Here is a 21,326-nt window from a genome sequence, read left to right as displayed (position 1 = left end):
CCAATTTTCTCATTTTCTCAAATTTTACTTATCATTGGTTTCCATATTTTCTTAGTCTTTGGTGAGAATTTTTTAACTATTTTTTCAATACTTAATTTCAAAGTCGTTTAAGAATTAAATTCGGTTTATTTTCAAGTTTGAACGTAATTTAAAAGTACTCTGCTGAGATAAGTAGAAATCAGAAATAGGAGGGCTAATATGGCGTACACTGACAGCAACGTAGCACCAACAGTCTATCACCCATGTTGTTTGTTTACATTTTTTCCAGTGTTCGAATGGTGTGAAATGAAATTAACTGCCGATAATTTATCGAGTGTACGGCTGCATCGCTTGCCATTGTACGTATGCATGGAAACTTAAATATAATCCAATTAGATATGAATCCGTATTAATAGGAAAGATATAAGTGTGGTTGTAAAAGTGTTGAGCAACATATTGACACGATCGCGGCGCAGCATTCGAACACACTGTATTTCTCGTTGACGTGTGACGTCCAGAAGAGAATCTGTCAAGAATTTCCAGCCTGATCGTTTCACCAACTATTGATTTGATAACTGTTCATGTATAGTGGAATGTTTATTCGTGAGGTAAGCATACTCCAGAAGAACGCCGGACATCTTATTATATTTAGTGAAAAAGTGGAAAGTTTGCCACCGTACGTTTAGCCAGCCTTGATAGCTTCAGGCCAGATAGACTGTCGAATGAATGTCGTTGGCCGCCTTTTGGTAAATATTTAACCGAAACCACAATCGTGGTCTGAATTTTAAAATATGATTGCTCCTAAACCTATACAATATACAGTCGGTCTCTACATGGGGAAGATAGCTTCAGCGTGGCAGGAGACCTGCCATTTAACCTTAAACAAGGTGGTAAGTATGAAGTCACCTACCGACTAGGGTTAACTCTTACGACACTCCCCGAAAACACTTCCAGAAAATGCATACGAACGTGCCCCCATCAGCATCGGCGAGACTTGTTCCCCCCTCTACACAACACGCTGAGACCTCTACGTTCCTATCAGAGTAACAGCTTTCTCCTGAATTTCGAAATAATGGCATATTTCCGTTTAAACGGAGGTTCGTTAAGATTTAGCCGTGCTCGGTGCTAACTTACCGTCATAACGCTCTCGAATCTTTTACTCGAAACACTTTAAAAGTGGACGAGTGACGCCATCTCGATATTCACCAAGTATCTTGTGTAAACAAACTGCCCATTTCCTGCGTTAAATCTACAAAATATTTGTACCCATAGACGTTGACACTGTTTCCTTGATATCGGTGGTAAACGCTGGCGCCTATGGGGATTGGACGGAGAACTCTAGCGAATTTTTCGGGACGCCACTTCGCTAGATAATATTTAAATCACTAGGTAGATAAACATCAGAATAAGATTATAAATTGAGTAAGTGTATTACGTGTTCATTATAATTTATTTGAAAATACTTGTTGCTGGAGCAAACCAGATTCCTGAGACAAATTTCAACGCTTTTGCTTTGAACATTTTCCTATCTTTTTTTTATATATTAATATATATTACATACAGTGTAATATATATATCACATACACAGTGTAAGTTTTGTCAAATATAATGGTGTTTTAAGTAATAATTTTGGATTGTTCCGACACGATATACAAACCGTCGGTCCTTTACATTAGGAATTACTTTTAGCGTAGGCTAGAAACGGCCATTAAACTCTCAAGAGTTTAATGGCGAACTTCAAATTTTTAACTGCCAATCGCGTAGAATGTATAGCTATGTAATTACTTGGTAAGTTACATACAGTATATGAAACTACCTTGTCAGTAAGTTTGAATATTAGGAAAGACACAAATTACTCTTAGAATGTCCTATTTTACACTTCAGTCCCCACCTCTTGACCTGATGTTTGGCATTTTGTTTGAAATAGTGACAAGATAACAAAGGCTCAGTAAAACATTTTTTACTTTTACAATACTAATATGAACCGTTTTACTATATTTCAAGAATTTCATGTTTCTTCAGGTTGTACCCTTCTTGTAACCTTTATATGATGGTAGAAAAGTGATTTACTAGCTGTGGGTAAGGCAGTACAGCAGTCCCCTTTACCTGAGACAGCCCAGTCTTGCTCATTAATTACCTGTGGCAACTCCCATTAAGTAATACCTTTTTTGGCTTTTGTACTTGCCCTGACCCTTGTTGATAAATGCATCATGAGGTATTCACATATAAAAACCTTACAAGATTTTTATTTTTCAGGATGAAACTTCAGTGGCGCTCATTTGGTTACAAATCAAAGATTGTATTTTTGTGTTCCAGTGCAAATTTCATAAATGCAATTGATCGAGTATTGATGCCATTGGCAATAGTTCCAATGACCATTGAATACAAGTGGAGTCTCTACCTTCAAGGATGGATACTTTCTGCATTTGCTTTCGGCTACTTCACAAGCCAGGTAATAATCTTATTAATCTTCATTGCAGGAGAAAATCTCATTACTAGATCCAACTAATTTTATACATAGGATACACTAAAACCTCAATAATTATAAGTTATATTGCTGGAAAATTTTTTCTATAGCCAAATTATTTAGTTTCACCCCAGTATACCTTTTTGTTCTTATGAGTGTAAACACATGACCTTTTATATTGGAGTATTCATGGCACAAAGTGGAAACAGTTGTTGGAGCTTGGTAACAAGGTGGTTCATTGTTGGTAGGTGGGTGAGTGACAGTACTGCCCCCCAACTTGTCAGAAACCCTGCACTTTTTCTTTTACCATTTCCTGTGCAGACATATTGTCACTGTATACTGATGTGTGATGTTTGAGCTATATAAGTTGTATTTGTTGATGAACTGAGTGCTTTGATTTTTGTGTTAGGGATGGATGCTCTTCAAGAAAAAGGGAAAGTTTTTATTGAACAGCATAGATGTGTAGAACACGAGCGTGTATGCGTTGGTGTGTAGTGTGTTCACTTCATGTCCTCATACTCTATGGATCCTCATGTTCCTGTTCCTTTTGCAGAGGTAGGGTCTGCAATCTTGATTCTTCCTGCTGGGAGTATTGGCTGGTCTCCTTTGTTTTGGATGTGATGTGGGAATAATGAGGGAGAACCAAATCCTCCATGCCTCATCCTCTGTCCTTCATGCTTCTTCTCACCTTGCTCAGTCTGCAGTGGCGTATACTTGTGGGTATGACTGCAATGGCTCTGGTTTAAGTGCACCTCCCTCCCCTAGTGAGACCCATATTTGTGCTCATGGTCCATCACCTGCTCCTGCCTTGTGAGCTGCTCTGGGCATGATGGTAAAGTACATTGTAGGTTACCCTGTGTATTCTGGGTGACCCATCATTCTTTGCATTCCTGGACCACTCAGCTTTGGCTAAGGAGCCTAGTAATGTTGATCTTGTTGCTGCATTCCTGAACCACACAGCTTTGTCTAAAGAGCCTAGTAATGATGATCCTGTTGCTGCTCCTGTGGTAAGGAAGTCAACCCTGTTGATCTTTCTGTATTATCATTCCTGTAGGATAAGCCCTGTGGTTTTTTCTGTAGTTGGTACTCCAGATCTTTGTCTTCTGCCTGCTTGCCTCAGCCACAAACCCTGCCATCACTGGAGAGAGGAATGAGATCAGAGCCAAAATGAGGTGAAGAGATAGAAGCACATTTCTACTTCGTCCTCCTTATCTTCTTTTAGGAAGAAATCTTGGAATGCCTCTCATAAAAGAATGGTAAGAAGTCTTTGTGTGAGTGGATGTGGCAGTGTCAACTCCCCTGTGTGCGGGGCATCTGCCATAAGTAGGGTTGGCACTGGTGTCCTTGATTGTGCTCCTAACCTATCTTTCTGCTCTGCTTAGGAGAGGAGGATTACCTGAAACTCTTGTCTTGCAGCTCATACTTTGGAGCTGCGATGGGAGAGTTGTCACTGTCCTCTGTGTTCTCCAGGACTTGTTTGTAGGGATCATGGGTTCACATGTGATAAATCACCATGGCACAGTACTTCCTAGTACTGTGGAAACTGTCATGCATGCGATTATGCTCCCATCCAGAGCACCCATAGCTCATCTGTCTGCTCTGATGTGTGGCATGCATGATAGCATTTGTGGCCATTCTGCTAAACCTTCCACTAGTTCAGTTTTGACCGGTAACAGGGAAGTGTCAGGGTCCATTGACTATGGCTTGGGTTGTGCTCATTCTTTCTAGTAGTAACTTTGGCATGTGTTGTAGCTCTAAAATTGACACGAGCAGGTTCGGTTGTTCTTGTCTATAATCTCCAGAGTGGTCACTGGTATGGGCAGGTGTGTTCATTGCCTCCTCTTAGGGGAGAAGCCTTCTCATTGTGTGAGGGACCTTCTAGAACCTGAGGGTCCTTTTACAGAACCTGTGCAGGTCAGGTTGGTGAGGCATTTCCAGGAGATTACTGTGATTTTTTTGTGAGTGCAGTGATCTGAGGAAACCAATAGTGTACCCTTCATTATATGACTCATGAGGCTCCGTCCATCCACCAGGTAGGCGGTGAATGGATATTCTTACAAAGTCTAGGCTTCAACAGATTCAATAATGGCCAGCAGGATATGGTATTGTCCCCGTGGTTGCAAGACTGCGTTTGTGCTACGGCTTGCCACTTTGTATACAAGTAAGAAGACCCATGGCAAGATTTACTATAGCATGAATTGGTAATTGTTTCTATAGTGGGTAATAGTTACTTGGCTACCCCAGTAGTGTGGGCAGGAACTGTTAGACAATCCCCTCATTTTGAGGAGGAGTACTGGAAGTCGGACAATATCCATGAGAGCGTGGAAGCAGTCATCATTGACACCGCTAACAACAATGAGAAAGGGGATGATGACCTCTTCCTCAAGAGTGGTGATGAATATATTTTGTAAATATATTATGTATAGTGTTAGACATTTTATTTGTACATCTAAAACATATTTATTAAAACACATGATTATAACAATTTGTTTTGCATTCAGACTGATTTCAATATATTTTCCTTTCCATGCATATCAATATAAATCGTGTTACATTTGATTGATATTAAGTAGGTAAATAATAGCTTTCCCTCAAAGTCTTGGCTCCTACCATTACCTTTTATTTGCAGCAAGTATACGAGCACTGTATAGGGTGCTGTATGATATAAATAAAAAAACATAGCAATGGGTTACATTAATTGAAATAAAACAATGGCGTTGACCTTTACACCTCTAACAATTGAGGGAAATGAGGTATCATTACTTTTCATTTGAATTCTTCTTCTAGTGGCCTCTCCTGACTTGCTGAAAATAGAAGGCTATAGTGTTGAAACCTGAGGTAAAACAAAACTGGTTGTCCTCTTGTGTTCCCGCCCTGAATAGATGTAGATCTAACAAATGAGCTATAGACAGGTTCATTATGTGAGTAAATTACATACTGTACATTGAATTATTTGTAAAATAGAAACAATACAAATATCAAGAAAATGGAAGAATTCCAAGCTAACAACTTAGTCCCAACAACTGCTGTGCAAGTTGCGATGAAACCTCCACAAAACAATAATAAGATTATTCAGAATGATAATGCAGTCAAGGGGATGACAAATCCTGCTCGCCATCACTGATATCGCTGAAGCCCAGGATGGGTACCAATATCAATCGGTGAATATGTCAATGACAAGTGGGCAGAGCCACAGTGAAGAAACATTTTCCTTATATGCAAATTTCTCTTCACTGTGGGTGGAGTTAACATCACTGTTGTGTTCAAAACTCTTGCCTCCAATTTTGACGGCTCTAACACACTTTTACTCTGATGCTATCAGAACTATTGAACTTAGATACTAAATAATACTTGCTAAAATTAGATAGGGTTATAAAATATACACTTGCCAACTTTCACCTTTATCCAATGCTTTGATAAAAATGTGTCGCCAAAAAACCGCGTTTCATCGGCTCTGAATCCCTTATTAGCTGGTGTGACATCTTCATCGAAGGGTGGTATTCTTGCTGCCACCAATTCAATAGTAACTTGATATTTCATTAAAATTTCGTATATCTCTTAATTATTATATTTAACCAAGCTACAGAGGTTTCAGAGACATCTGTCTCTTATGAGGTTGGGAAGTAGAGTGATAAGTAATCAAGATCAACCACGCCTGACTTGGTGTAGAACACATGCACAAAGACATCTTCAACCTCAAACAGGAGGCAAAACATGTAACATACAGGAAATATATTTTTACAAACGCATAATTCTTCAAAAAGATATTAGAGCAAAATGCAAAAAATTTCAGTATCCTTGAATATAAAATATAGTGCCAGAAAGTGGAAAAGTGACATAAACACACCACTGAACTACCCTCTAGCTCCTCTCTTGGCTTCTTCACTAGTTAACAGCAATGATTTAATCTATATTTAAGCATTACAGTTGTCTGTATTATTATTTTGATGATTATAACTTCAAGTACATATTAATACAGTATTTACTTCCTCACACACCTGGCTGTAGCAGATCAAGCGTTTGAGGGGCTTCTGAAGACAAGGCTAATCAGTAGGAATGACTGTATGAGTTCAGGACTGTCTCAACTTCCTTAGCCTTCGAGAAGAATTGTCAAGTATCAGCCATTTTTAATGTAGTTAAGCATAACACCAAGTACGAACTTTTATCCTTATTCTCAGGATGTTCAACTTTTTACAGTTATTCTCAAGATATTCAGCCTCTCATGATTCTATATGAATTACCATTTAAAGCTTGGTTCTTGATGTATACTGTCCCTAAGCATAGAACTTGACTGGATTCATCAGAGAGTTACAAAAGCTAGGCCTCTTCTCCTCGGCTGTGATTTTAATACGAACCCCTTAATCATACATGAGATGCCTCCCATCCCATATTTCTTTTTTGTCACATCCATTCAACATGAAACAGTGAGGAGGATAAATACCATTTACTATACATGTTGAAAGTGTGCGTATGAGCTTTTGCTTCAACTACTCTGCTTTATTGATCTTAGACATAATACAAGTTTGTGATGCGGGTTCTGTATGATTAATGGAGTAGCACTATGAAAAAATATATTTTGTTATAAAAACCTAATTTTAAATTTTCTGGAAGTGTAGGCTGTGAAAGTATGATATGCTCTTTTTTTGCTGTCTAAATTTGAATAGATTTGATGACTGAATAGACCTGGTAATTGTATACTTTCAGATAATGGGAGCAAATGCTGTAAACAGGTATGGCGGCCGAAGAGTGCTCTGCTGTGCCGTGCTGCTTTGGTCATTATCAACGATTGTTACACCATTTGTGGCGTGGTACCTTCCTGCTCTGATCTTTTTTCGTGTGGTTTTGGGAGTTGGAGAAGGCCTTGGTGAGTACTGTAGGAAGAGAAAATACTGTTTTGAAAACCCTGAGACTTTTTGAAAACTGATTTAATTTTCTGAATTATTGATATACTATATACAGGTGAAAGGGGATAAAATCTATGTGAAAATTGTAGAGAATTTAACATGCTATTAAAGCGTTGGATGAAAGATGGGAAAGAATTTTAGTCAGTTTTGCTTGATTACAATTTTTTCTAATTGTCACTATATATGTTTGACAAGGCCAATTGGTAATTTCGAGACTCATATAGGGCTCACTAGAAGGATCTTCACTGCATTAATAAATTTAAACAGCTAAATCAAGAAGAAACCAAAGAGAATAGATGAAAAGTAAAGGGCTGAAAGCAACACAATTGAGGCTAAAGGTATGCTTCAAAGTATCTTTAGTACCATCTTCAGTGTGCTCTGCAAGGCATACAGTAAGTGGCACCCTTTATAGGGAGAAAAATCAATCAAACTACAGAAAAGTCCTATGCTAAGGGGAAGTGACTATACCTTGCATTTGTGGATATTGGTGGGGCAGTGGATAGGGTACACAAATAAGAAATTAGATGGGGAATTTCAAGGTCTGAGGGTACTGGGAAGATTCATTAAGCTAATGATGTTAGTCTACTAAAGTACTGGATCTAATGAGAAGACAGCGACAAGTGAAGCGGAATAACTTGAGAAGAATGCTGTTTTCCATCGAGGATAAGCCCTGAATACATTGCTGTTCATAGTGATGAAGTAAACTACAAAGAAGTGCAGAAAAGTAGTCTCTGGAAGACACCAACCCTTTCTTTACAGTATCTCTGATGGGACATTGCAATGAGCCTGATGCAGATTTTTGTGTGAGATTTGCACATCTCTGGGCACTTGAGATCCTGAGGCATATCTTCTGTAAAGGGGCTCTTGGGGTTACATTTCAGAGAGGGATTCCTTGTGGTGTCTGACTTTCCTGTGTTTGTCCTGATCCACAATGCATGTGATGTTAGACAACCAGGTTCTGTCATCGTCATCGTAGTTTGGTAAACTGCATATCTGTTATTTGTTAATTGACAGTTTGTTCAAGTTCATTGTTTATGTCTCTCCTTGAATGCTGTTCAAGTTCATTGTTTATGTCTCTCCTTGGCATTCAGTGAGTGAATTCCCTTTAGACATATGCGCTCACTTTTGACTATTTGTAGGCGTCTGGTTATTCTCTTGGTGCATTCAAAGGCCAGGGTTCATTGCTTTTGTATATATGGTAGTTTAGAATGTCTTTCTTGCTGTTGATATAGGATATGAAAAAATTGCAAGATCTCCTGCTGGCTGTGCAATGTGGTGAGGTTGAGCACTGAATTTCTCTTTAGGGTGTCTGCTAGTTTTGTGGCATCGGCAACTTCCTTCATTGTAACAGAGAATGGGCCAAACTTACTTGAAAATTCACCTTGCACGAGGGGTTCTGGAACCTAACCTCGCTTAAGTTCGGGGTACCGTTTTTCCCAATTTGTAACAAAATATACCGCAGAAATACACTTTGAAAAGAAAAATGCAACCCATCTTTTTCTCTCCCCAGTAAATGACACAGTTCAGTAGGTAGGTAGCCTACCTGTGTTTACCCACAGCCTACCATGGTTTTATGACCACTAATGTATTTTTATATGGCAACTTCCGTATCAGTTGTTATCATATTGTTTTACCATACACAAGTTAAAAATAGTGTGGGCTGTGTGTAAACTATAGGCATAGGTTAACGCAGGTGTTACACTCATAGTATTCATTTGCAAAAGTCAAATAGGCTTATAGCTGTACTGTATTTAGGATAAAGGTAATGGTAGTGAAACTTATTTTACTTACATAATCCGTTTATACTGTATTATTATATTGATATATTATCATTGTAATATATATTAAAAAATGGTCGTCCCGCCATCTGTACTGTTTATGTCCTCAGAATCAACTGATTGAGCCTACTACTAAAAGAATTAAGAAAATAATTTTTTACTTGCTGAAAGAAACAAATGTATTAATGGAATTATTATTTTTATTTTTGTACATAAATGTAAAATGGGTATACATAGGTAAACTAACATATTTTATGTTGAAGTAAAATCCCTGAAAATTACAAAACAGCTCTTTCCCGATTTGTTTGTTTACCCATGTCAGCATACTGTACTTCAGTTCTCTCTCTCTCTCTCTCTCTCTCTCTCTCTCTCTCTCTCTCTCTCTCTCAGCCCTTTGTTGGCCGAGTTGGTTGAGCTTCAGACCGTCATTCGATAGGCCGGAGTTCGATTCCCGCCGCCGGCTGATGAAGAGTTAGAGGAATTTATTTCTGGTGATAGAAATTCATTTCTCGCTATAATGTGGTTCGGATTCCACAATAAGCTGTAGGTCCCGTTGCTGAGTAACCAATTGGTTCTTAGCCACGTAAAATAAGTGTAATCCTTCGGGCCAGCCCTAGGAGAGCTGTTAATCAGCTCAGTGGTCTGGTAAAACTAAGCTATATTTACTTTTTTCTCTCTCTCTCTCAGTACTGTACATATTCTTTAATGAAATATGAATTACTGTAACATAAACATATAAATATGAAACTAAAACTCCAGGAAGTTCACAGTGCCATGAAATGTGTGCTTGCATACGTGTTAGCATTTCGTTTGGTTTGCTTGATTTGCTGTACCATTTTTGTCACAAGTTAATTGAATCTAAGTATGATTATCAAACATATCAGAACAGTGCACAAGGGAATATTTCATCACTGTTGATCTTTCATCCCTTATCACCGTAAAAATATTTAAAATGCAAATTTCATATGTAGGCAAGACAAAACCAAATAGGCTGTACCAAATTCACTGATGGCATGGAATAAGTTTATACATACATATGCACACACGATTCCATGTACTTTTTGGTCTGTAAAACTTTAACAAATTAGAAAATACAGTAAAAATATAAACAAGAATACTGTAGCATAAAATATGAACAAAATAGTGTAAGAGTGTGTTTGACATTTAATGTAAACGTACTTCAGTTCTCTCTCTCTCTCTCTCTCTCTCTCTCTCTCTCTCTCTCTCTCTCTCTCTCTCTCTCTCTCTCTCTCTCTCTCTCTCTCTCTGCACATAATTGTACATATCTTTTGGTTTGAAAGAAGAAAAAATAAGAAAATGCAGTAAAAACATAAATGAGAATAATGTAACGTAGAATATAAATAAAAAGGGAAGGAGTGTATGTATGTTACTGTACTTAGACTCTGCTGTAAACATACCTCGGTTTTTGTTTCTCTCTCTCTCTCTCTCTCTCTCTCTCTCTCTCTCTCTCTCTCTCTCTCTCTCTCTCTCTCTCTCTCTCTCTCTCTCTCTCTCTCTCAGTATTGTTGTATCCTTTAGCAAAATGTGAATTACTATATCATAAACATGAAGCCAAGCAAGCTCTTATCAAATCGGGTCTGCCTAGCCCACTTCATCCCCCACCCCCTCCCAGCTCCACAGCGCCACCCATCTTCCAAAACAACACCTCGGAGCCTTCCTCTACCCAGCCTTACTGCCCCTCCTCTCCGATTACTCCAAGCCATCCGACCCCCAACCCCTCCCACTATGGACACTTGTCATGGCCTCCTGAGGCCACACAGCACTGCCAACCATTGCAGGGAGATTTTCAAATTTTAAAAAATTTATATACAGTACAGTAATCCCCCCGTATTTGCGGCCTCACGATTCACAGACTCACCTATTCGCGGATTTCTCTATGGAACATATATACGCATTATCAAAATAGGCAGTTCTAAGTGTTTTTTTAGAAGGGTTCTAAGTCTTCACGGGTTTCAGCTATTGATGGGGGGGGTGTGGTACACATCCCCCACGAATAAGGGGGACGTTTACTGTATATCGTATATCTTTGGGGCCTTAATCCCTAGTCTGGGTGTGTCGGATCATGTAGAGTTCCAGATAATGGCATTTCCGGATAATTGAGGGGTTACTGTACATACATACATTCATACAGTAACCTGTATATTATCTGGATTAATAGAGTCATGGGCCAATGCATAATGATGAAATCCAGATAAGGGTGAGTGAAGAAATCTAGGATGCTAATTCCCTGCAAAGTGAGAAGCACATACTACTGTAGTTTGTAGCGTACAGACGTGAAAGCCGTTAACGAAAGTTCCCTGTTTTAACAGAGCTAATGGAACAAGGCAGAGCAGTTTATATCCAGGTGATGGTCTTGATCACAATTACCATTGTTGGGAGAAAGGAAACACCACTTTGAGCATGATATACTTTTTTCCAGATTTGCCATTTTTGTCACCATCAAGTTGCATAAAGAACCAGCTTAAACCAAGGTCATTCATTCAAGCTTTGAATCAGAGTCAGTTTCCGCAAAGTGCTCTTCAGTGGGGTCTTTGCTGGTTGAAATTTTTAAATAATTAGTTGTAATGTATTTTTTTTTTTCATTGCTGAAAGACAGCAGTTTTAATTTACTTTGAAACAATTTAATTTTGTTTTTTTATTTTATAGGGTTGCCAACCATTTTTCAACTGTTTGCGCAGCATATACCAGCAGAGGAAAGAAGTAGGGCTTTTGGATATATGGTTGCAGCCGGATCGATTGGGCAGACATTTGCTTCTCTGGTTAGTTGCAATGTGGCAGTTGGTTATTTCTTGTATGTGGTATTTTGTGTTGCATATCATGTGATGTACGTACTAAAAGACACTTATTTCTAGAGAATGGACCATCAGCATGTTGTAAAACTTGTTACATTTCATAGATTCAAACGATTTTTTAAACTAGAAACATTATTTAGGTAGGAAAGGATGGCAAGCAAAAAATTAATAAGAGATATCCCTACCTTCCACCTTCCTTTTTAATATAAGTTTTGATCTTAGAGGGATGCATTTGCACCCAGTTGGAGGAGAGATGTTGGACCTTGATCTCAGGCAGTGAATTGTACTTCAAAACATTTTTTATTTAAAATTCTCTTATTTGGGTACTTGCAATGAACCATGGTCTCAACAATGGCCAGATATTTACTTAGATGCTAACTTTATTCGAGGGGAGATCAACTCCTCCATTGGTATGGTTGTCAGGTAAAAGGATGCTGTACCAGAATTTGTCATGTTGTATAATCAAGAAATAATCAAAAACTTTTGGAATGGCCATTTTTAAAGATGTCTTTATGCTAAGAAAGTTGGAAGTTGATTCAGATCCAGTTTCTTATCTGGAAATCCCATAGCTAATACTGAGTAATGGTAATGGGGTGGGAACAGGAGAAGTGGATTAGCATCAACTTGTATGCTAGACTTGGTCGACTGTTAAGTCATCTTTAAATTAGGCTGAAGTATTCTCATCCCAAACTTATAACTTTGTGATAATAAAATTTCATCTTTAAATTGAAGACAAGGGCTTTGAAAAGGAAAGGATTAAACACAGAGGTACTTCATTCTTGGAGAATTGGTGATGGGTGTTTCAAAGGTAGGTAATGAAAGTTTAAAGTGGATACCTTCCGACTGGATGGCATGGAAGTTTACAACAAACATCGGGAATTCACAAGTAGATAGGTAGGGAAAACATTGGGAATTCACAAGTACTGTAGAGTTAACTGCTGTACAGTACAGTACTTAAATATTTAAATATGCATTGAAAAAAATACCAAATTATAAATGCAGTCAACAGTGATAGAATATTCTCTTGTGTATGCACGTTACAATGATTTACTAATTTTCAAATATTAATATTAATGTAAACAGCAAAATGTCAGTAAAATGTTATTTCACTTACAGAATCCATTTATACGTCTTACATATTATAATGGTCTGTTATCATCGTAATATGTATAAAAAACCGATCGTCCGGACATTTGTAATGTTTATGTTCTGAGAATCAGCTGTTGAAACTACTACCGAAAGAATTATTAGGAAAATAATTTTTTAGTTGCTAAAAGAAACGAGTGTAGTAATGGAATTATTATTTTTAATTTTGTACATAAAAGTTTATGGTACAGTAATTCATATTTCTTTAAGAGAGAGAGAGAGTTAAACTAGCAGCTGAGGAGGAGAGTATTATTACCTTGTGTTGCTTATGTATGAAATTCAGATTTTAAATATTTTTACTGGATTAGAGATGAAAGATCAACAATGATAAAATATTCCCTTATGTACTGTTATGTGTGATAAGCATAGAATCAACCTAACTTGTAATGAATTATGGTTCAGTAAATCAGAGAAAGGAAAGAATATGGCAAATATATCTCCAGTAGAAACAATTACAGTGTCGGGACGATCGTGTTTTCTTTTTATACATATGATGGTAATAGATCAGTATAGTACAGTATAAATGGATTCTGTAAGTGAAATAACATTTTATTGATATTTTGTTGTTGTTTCATTAAAGGATATACAGGCAGTCCCTGGTTTACGACAGGGGTTCCGTTCTTAAGCCGCATCGTAAGCCAAAAATCGTTGTAAACCGAAAAATCGTCAAAAATTGTCAAAAATCCTAAGAAAACCTGACTTTTAATGCTCTGGGTGTATTGAAAACGATGTAAACTGCATTTTTATTGAGTTTCTCATCAAAAAACCTTCCAAATTTTTATTATTCTGCTGTTTTGAGCCATATTTCTTCCGTCGGATTGGCGTACGACGCGTCGTAACCCCGGGAAATAATTTCTGATGAATATATCTGAAAAGCGTCGTAACGTCGGAACGTCGTAAGCCGGATCCGTCGTAAACCGGGGACTGCCTGTATATACTGTGAGAGACAGAGAGAGAGAGAGAGGTTGAACTGAGGTGTTTATGTACATTGGTAAGCTTGTGATTTTGCGGGATTTTAATTTAGCATTTTATTGATATTTTGCTGTTTACATTATTAATAATATTTGAAAATTAGTAAATCATTTTTTATCATAAAAATTGTATTTAGTCATGAAAATTAAATGAGGATACAGTAATCAGTGAATATTGCTCTACAAAAAAATTCGCTAGTTAGTGAATTTTCCGCAATATATTTGGAGATAAGTTCCGTAGAAAACGCACGATTAACTGGTTACTGTATTGTGTTGGCTATATGCCAATCTTTGTTACTTCATGGATTTGATTGCTGAACAGGAGGGGTAGATCTGCCAACTGTCTATTACAGACACCACCATACTTACGAGTTACGAACATTCAGCTTACAGTCGTTCAGATACAAACAAACAGGATCCCAAATTAAAATTGTGTTCAGAGCTCTCCCCTTTGCCACCTGTAAGGTCAAATTTTGTTTTGCGCGCCTATTCTGTACATACTATACTGTATGTAGTGTACAGTAAACCCCCGTATTCGTGGGGGATGCGTACCGCACCCCCCAGCGAATAGCTAAAATCCGCGAATACTTAAAACCCCTCTAAAAACACTTAGAACTGCCCATTTTGATAGTTTAAACAAAAAACCCTCGAAAAATGCTAATACTTGAGTATTTTAATAGTTTTATCACAAAAAGTGCACTTAGTCATGAAAATATAGTAATTAGTGACTATTTCTCTGTGAAAAATATCACGAATGGGCGAATTTTCCATGAATAATGTGTATATACGTTCTACAGAGAAATCTGCGAATAGGTAAGTCCGCGAATAGTGAGACCATGAATACGGAGGGTTTACTGTATTGTGTTTTAGGATGAAAAAAATATACAGTACTGTGTTGGCCTTATACTGTACTTAAATAGGCATGAAGAGTACAGTCACCAACTTACAAACAATTCAACATACAATGGCCGTCTGGAACATAACTCGTTCATAAGTAGGGCAGTATATGTAAACTAAAGTTCCACTGTAGCTGGCTGCAGAACCCTCGGTGATCTAAACTGGGGTATGCTTACACCCACTTGCTATTTGCTTTACAGGGACTGAATGTCTGTGAAAAAATGTTTGCCATGCTTTTGGGCTATTATAAATGATAAATTTGTGTGAAAAATTTCACATTTTTTGTAAGTAGTACATATTACTTAGATTTTTGCATTGAAGAGTGATAAATGATTGTAAATTTTCTGTTACAATACTGCAATATAAAGAAACAAGAAAAAACAGGTTTTCTAGACATGAATTGTAGACAATTTTTTAGACAGTTCCTTAGTCCAGCCAGATAAAAAACACTTCATAAATTCTATATTGTAAGTTTTTTTTTAATAAATACTTAATTAAACAAGATTCAATACCGTACTATGATAATTTCAATGTTAATATAAGATTAGAGTAACCTGAAAAGCATAATGGTAAGTTTAGTTTATGGTAAATATGATTTATTCTGTTTTAAAGAATATTTTTGAAGGACCATTGTCAGATTACCATTTCTGATGGTCCAACACCCAGTAATTCCCATTGAAAACTATTGTACTTCTACTGGAAATAATTTTCCCATGGAAAGAAACTTGATGTATTCAATCATGTTATTGAATTTTTTTTTAATGAACTCAGGTACTACTTTTACGAAGAACTTCATCTTTAACGTTGATCTCACATATTTCAGTTTGTACCACACATGGACTGGAAAGTATCTTTTGTATTATTTGGAGTGTCGGGTGTATTGTGGGTCATCTGTTGGCTGCTGACATATCATGATTCACCCATTGTTCCAGATGAAGAAGGACAGCTTATGCTAGAGAAGGTATAATGTAGATTTATGTACCACTGGTGACAAATTTATTTTTATTTATTATACAAACCTGTCATTTATATAATTGCACTCTCTCCACTATGGGACAGACAGTGAAGGTCACTATGTTTATGTCCATTCCTAGAGGTTTTGCTGGCAACAAGTCTGACTTTCCCCAAATGATGATTAAACCCAGCTTATGGCACAAGTTGATGAGATCACCGATGTGAATATGAAACTCTATGGATGAGGATGCTATGACTGGTCAGTCGTCCAAACATCTTATCTAGCCGATTCCTGCCTGCTGACCAAGAATGGCACTTTGGTCATCACTCATGTAAAAACCAGGGGTGCTGAGGCTAGTCCAAAACTTCAGTTCCTGAACTGGAACATCTTGCCCTGCCAAGAGAACTGGAGGAATATCCTTAAAGTGAGAATACTTGTATTTCAGATCTAGAGACACAAGAAAGTCATCCTTCCAAGTAGTTCAGAGAATTCAGGTCTTTAGTTGGCCTCCATCCCCTCCCCCTCCAAGACCCTTGCAACTACAAATAACCTTGGGTCATGCATGTGCCTGGATCGCTTCCAGACTAGAGGAGCCTGTGTTGAATGGTCACCTTTAACCATTTCGGGTGAAATTTGAACCTCATCTAATTATTACAGTATTATTATTATTTTATTATTATTATTTCAGTAGATGAAAACCTATTCACATGCAACAAGCACACAGGGGCTATTGACTTGAAATTCAAGCTTCCAAAGAATGAAACCTTCAGCCTTCCACCACAGACCCCACACTGCAGCAGTGACTGATCATGATACAGAGCCAGTGATTTTTCATCGCCCTGGGGAAGATGCGAACCTGTGACATCTAAGTGGCATGCCACGACACTAACCACTATACCAGTGGACCAGCTAATTAAATGAAGAAAGGTTTGATGATTTATTAATAATGTCAGAATCTCAAACTAAGCAGCCGTTTTCACAGAGCCAAGAAAGATTTCTATTATTTGGTGATGTTAAGGAGGTTGCACTGCTTAAGGACTTGAACCTGCCTCAGTGCAAGGTTTGAGGTAGAAACAATGATCTCATTTAAGATACAGGGATGTGTTGAATGGACCATAATTCATGAGAAGGATCCAAGAGGGACTGCAAGACAATTCTCACCATATACTGTATGTTACTGGTCCATTATGCCTTACCTACCCCATCTTAAGGTGCATTGGATTAAGCTCTGTGAAGGAATCTGGTACTGTTTATATTTTTATGCCCCTTTCTGGTCATGGTAATAAGTGCATAGGATGTTATGTTTGCTCTGGCAAGTATTTCATGCTAGTATTTTATATACATAATGAGGTGTTCAAGTTCCTGCCTATTTTTGTAGGTTTATCTTTTTGGCAAGTAGAGCTGTCCAGGGAGAACTCATCTGAATTTCAAGCATCTCATCTATTTTTGAGACCATGAAATTCAGATCTACACACCCTCTGACCACAGAACTCTATCAGATGACTGTGACTTAATGAATGCTAAATATGTAAAATTCTTTGACCCTCTGGCTGTGGTGTGCCAAACTAATGAAGGGGTGGGGAGACAGTGCATGATTGTCTCACTGTCTTCCTCAGGGCCATTCTTCATTTATCTCAAGATCCTAGCACAAGTGGTATGAAATCCTTAGATGCCTGATTGGGTCTTACTATGACTTGTTTAAATTTTTACTGGCAACATTTTATGGCCTTACTACAAGGTTTTGGTTTGACACTTCACCCCTTTTTTGTACAAAGAATTTCTGATCCCGTGGCCTCATTGACTCAAAACATCACATTCCTTATTGCTAGATCAGTGGTTGCTTAAATTTCAGTTGTCAATGGAGAGAGATAAGGGCTGCCATTGGGAAGCTTTGGAAGAGATCTTCCTTCTATGGTGACTCACTCGCTACTTACTTCTTTCGACCATCAACACAGGCCTTCCTTTGCCAACCAGATGCCCTAAGGCTGTGTTGATGGTCGAAAGAAGTCAGTAGCAAGCGAGCCACCGTAGAAGGAAGATCTCTTCCTAAGCTTATCTCTCTCTGTTGATGACTGAAAGTTAAGCAACCATTGATATAGCCTGCCCAAATCTGCTGAAGGGAGGAAGAGCTGTCTATTCATGCTTTGCTAAAGCACAGACAAATTGCATAAGGTACGTCTGGAACATAGAAGAGTCCACTCTTCAGCTTTATTCTTTATCTCGAACTTTTCATCTTTCATTAACCCTTTCCTGGTTATTTACAAGTGCAGTGTTATTATGTCAAGTGTCCTCCTTGAATTCAGTGAATTAATGAAGTAATTCTCCCTTTGACAGTGATATATATGTATAAGTGAATTAATAACCTCCTCAAATTCTGCCATTGCTATTTATGTCCATATGATAAGTCTGTTGAGGTAATTTATTCTCATCAGACATGTCACTGCCTTACAGGAGTTGATGTCCAATATATCTGATTAGTGCAAGTCCTTTCCTAATAGAAGTTGCATGAATTCCAAACTGGCAAACCGTTGCATTCAAGAATAACTTAATTATCTGGGGGACAAATTTCCCATTGCAAGTGTTTTTCCTCAGTGCATCGATACTATTATATCAAGTGATGCCATGTAATCCTTGCTGTTGAATTTATTCTGTACATTGTAAGGCAATTAACATTTACTTAACTCAGGGTATCTCTGTCAACCTTAAAATCTCCTTTTCCTTATTCTCCTCTTGTACGACCTTAAATACAAAGAGGACCATCCGCAGCAGAAGAAGAGTACAAGAGTTTGGAAGGGTGCAGCCCAGAGGTCAGCTAGATGTTCTGTCTGGGGGATAATTAAACAGGAGGGAACTATGAGCTTGACTTCTCAGCCCTTATAACTACCCTCTGACTCCTCAGAATTATTTGGTTATTTCTTTTTAAGACTATTTCAGTTTCTTAGCAGGCATAAGCTCTGTTGTCCATACCTAACTGAACGATCATGCTGTATTAATCTTTGGGGGAGTGATTTGCCTGTGAAACCGACATAAGATTGGCCAACAGAGCTCAGCTATTTTTAACCAAATAAATAACTATAATCACAGAATAAACTGGAATTTGTCGCAAATAATTTATAGCAGCAACTGTCGGTTCAAAAGCTTGTTGGTAGAATCAGCACTGATTAAACAAAGAAATGTGATGAACCTCTCAAAAGGAGCCTGGAACTCAGATATTATAGATAAAATCTTCCTCCAACCAAAGATTAAGAAGCAATCAACTGGAGTGCGGTAACAGCTGACCACTGGAACTCTTGATATAAATACTGCTTTTCAGTAACTCCTTTCTCACCGATTACCTGCCTGTAGAGGGCGAAAGTTGTTCTTCAAAATCATAGCAATAAATTTCTATGTTTTGCCCTTTTTATGGGCTCCTTTTATTAGATGGAATTCTGTTTTAGCAGACAGTATTTCAGTCATTTTGGCCCTTTACGGAATTCTGTTGTCATATTAAAGTTGTTTATTGCTATACTTACCTAACATTCATAGTGCCCACCTAATCTCCCCACAAGGAAAATAGATTCACTTTGCCATCACCTATAGGAGGGAGGGTAAATGGAAATGGGGACATACTAGTTAACCTTCTATATCATTTTCCTTTTATCAGCTGCTGAACAGTGTGTGGCTCTAAAAGTTATATCTTTATAAATTTTAGCTAAGCATAGAAATAAACAATCTCCATATGAAAATTGGTGCTAAGTCCTTGCCTGTTCAAAGAAGTTTTGATAAATATGCAAGACTACAACTACATACTTCACATGATTTTTAGGAATATGTTGATTAAAACCAGATTTTTCACTGTAGTGCTCACTTCCTAGCAATTATTTGGTTGGTTCTACATTTTAGATGATTCACTCAAGTGGAACAGAAGGTTGTAACTAATAAACGTGATATTGTGGTATTTAGCAGTAGTTCTCTTTCTGACCTCGACCATAAACCATTAATAGAATTATGTGTTATTTAAGGAATCTGTGAAATGTTCTTGAGCTGTAATAATTTTTTTCACCTTTGTAGGAAGTCATGTGCGTATCATGGGTGGAATGGATATCGCATTGGTCGTTGTGGTCCATATACATTGCTCATTTTGCCATGAATTGGAGCAACTACATCATAATGCAGTGGCTTCCCACTTACCTGTCACGCACATTGGGAGCCAACAAAGAGAGTATGAGCCTCACTGCCGTGCCTTATATCATCAGTTCCCTGTGTGGAGTTGGTAAGTGTTATATCTGGAAAAACAGAAATGATTCCACATTTAAAAATATAAACCGGCATTGCTTTATATTGCCATACATTTTGGTTCAAAGGTGTATCCTGCTAACCAAGGCGTTCAGACCCTCACATATCCCATCCCTCCCAAAGCAGTATGAAATAAGGCTTTGGTAATTAGCGTATATATAATTTTTTCACTCTCAATTTTGCTTTTTGTCACTGTTTTGTTAAGGTGTTCAACCTTCCTCTTTTTTTTCTTTTTTTTTTTTTGCCTGATGATAACTTCACAGCTTAATGATTACTTCACAGCTTTTTCTTTCAAGTTGCGCACCAGATTATTTCTCTAAACCCCAGTTCTTACATAAAAACATCTGTCTCTTCTGAGTCTCAAGAAGTGAGCTTGGTATGCTTATGCATACATCATTTTCTGAAACATTAACCGTACTGTTGAATATTTGTTAAATTGTTGGTTTTTGAAAAGCAAAATAATAATAATCAAGCTACTGCTCCACTGTGTTAACCCCCTCCCCCTCCCAGAGTCTCCTTATACTTGACAACCTTTCTCTCCCCGTCGCTCCTCACGTGCTTTATGCTGCTTTTTCGGTTCTCATTTGGGTTTAAGCATTTTCATAATGTTATTCTCATTATATCTATGATTATAGCATATTACCATTATAGTAGGATGTACGAATTCTCGTACTCTCCTTCTACTCTTTCTCATCGGTCATTGGCCTGCTCTACCCCTTTCCAAGTCTGATTCCCCTTAGGGACCAACAGCAGTAGTTTGGTGCCTGATGGTGTGCCCTTCAAGGGGCTGTCTTATCTGCTCTTGAATCTTTGCTGTTGGCACCTTTACATCCTTTTCTGCTTTGAATTTTAATGCTTCTCTTCAACTTGCAGTCCAACTTCTCCTTTCACTGATCTGAGTATTGAGAAAGGATGCTGTTGCTTGGATCACAGTTAATTTGTGAAACCAACATGGGCAGGTATGGCAGTCTTGTCAACCACCCAGCAATATTTAGACCTGAGAGGTGTCAGTATGCTAGTCTTATTGTAACTTACATTGAAATGAGAGGTTTATGTTTTTTTATTGATGTTGCATAACCTCATACCTAGACACTTCAGTACCTTCAATTCAGTGTATACAAGGAATGTTAACCACTTTTCC

The 21,326-nt window shown here is 37.8% G+C and overlaps 1 protein-coding gene across 1 annotated transcript in view; it reads left to right on the top strand.

The window, feature by feature from the left end:
• Positions 1 to 244: 244 nt before the first annotated feature.
• LOC136825660 (uncharacterized) overlaps positions 245 to 21,326 on the top strand; it is a 28,347-nt gene continuing 7,265 nt past the window's right edge. The window contains exons 1-6 of the mRNA XM_067082347.1: positions 245 to 587; positions 2,236 to 2,431; positions 7,151 to 7,310; positions 11,796 to 11,908; positions 15,779 to 15,916; positions 19,961 to 20,162. Of these exons, the coding sequence (XP_066938448.1) occupies positions 2,237 to 2,431; positions 7,151 to 7,310; positions 11,796 to 11,908; positions 15,779 to 15,916; positions 19,961 to 20,162 (808 nt within the window). The 5' untranslated portion in view covers positions 245 to 587; position 2,236. The remainder of the gene's footprint in view (positions 588 to 2,235; positions 2,432 to 7,150; positions 7,311 to 11,795; positions 11,909 to 15,778; positions 15,917 to 19,960; positions 20,163 to 21,326) is intronic.

This window comes from Macrobrachium rosenbergii, chromosome 39 (assembly GCF_040412425.1).
Source record: "Macrobrachium rosenbergii isolate ZJJX-2024 chromosome 39, ASM4041242v1, whole genome shotgun sequence".
Lineage (NCBI taxonomy): Eukaryota > Metazoa > Arthropoda > Malacostraca > Decapoda > Palaemonidae > Macrobrachium > Macrobrachium rosenbergii.
The sequence above is the reverse complement of the archived record's forward strand: the minus strand, read 5'-3'. Positions and strand labels throughout refer to the sequence as shown.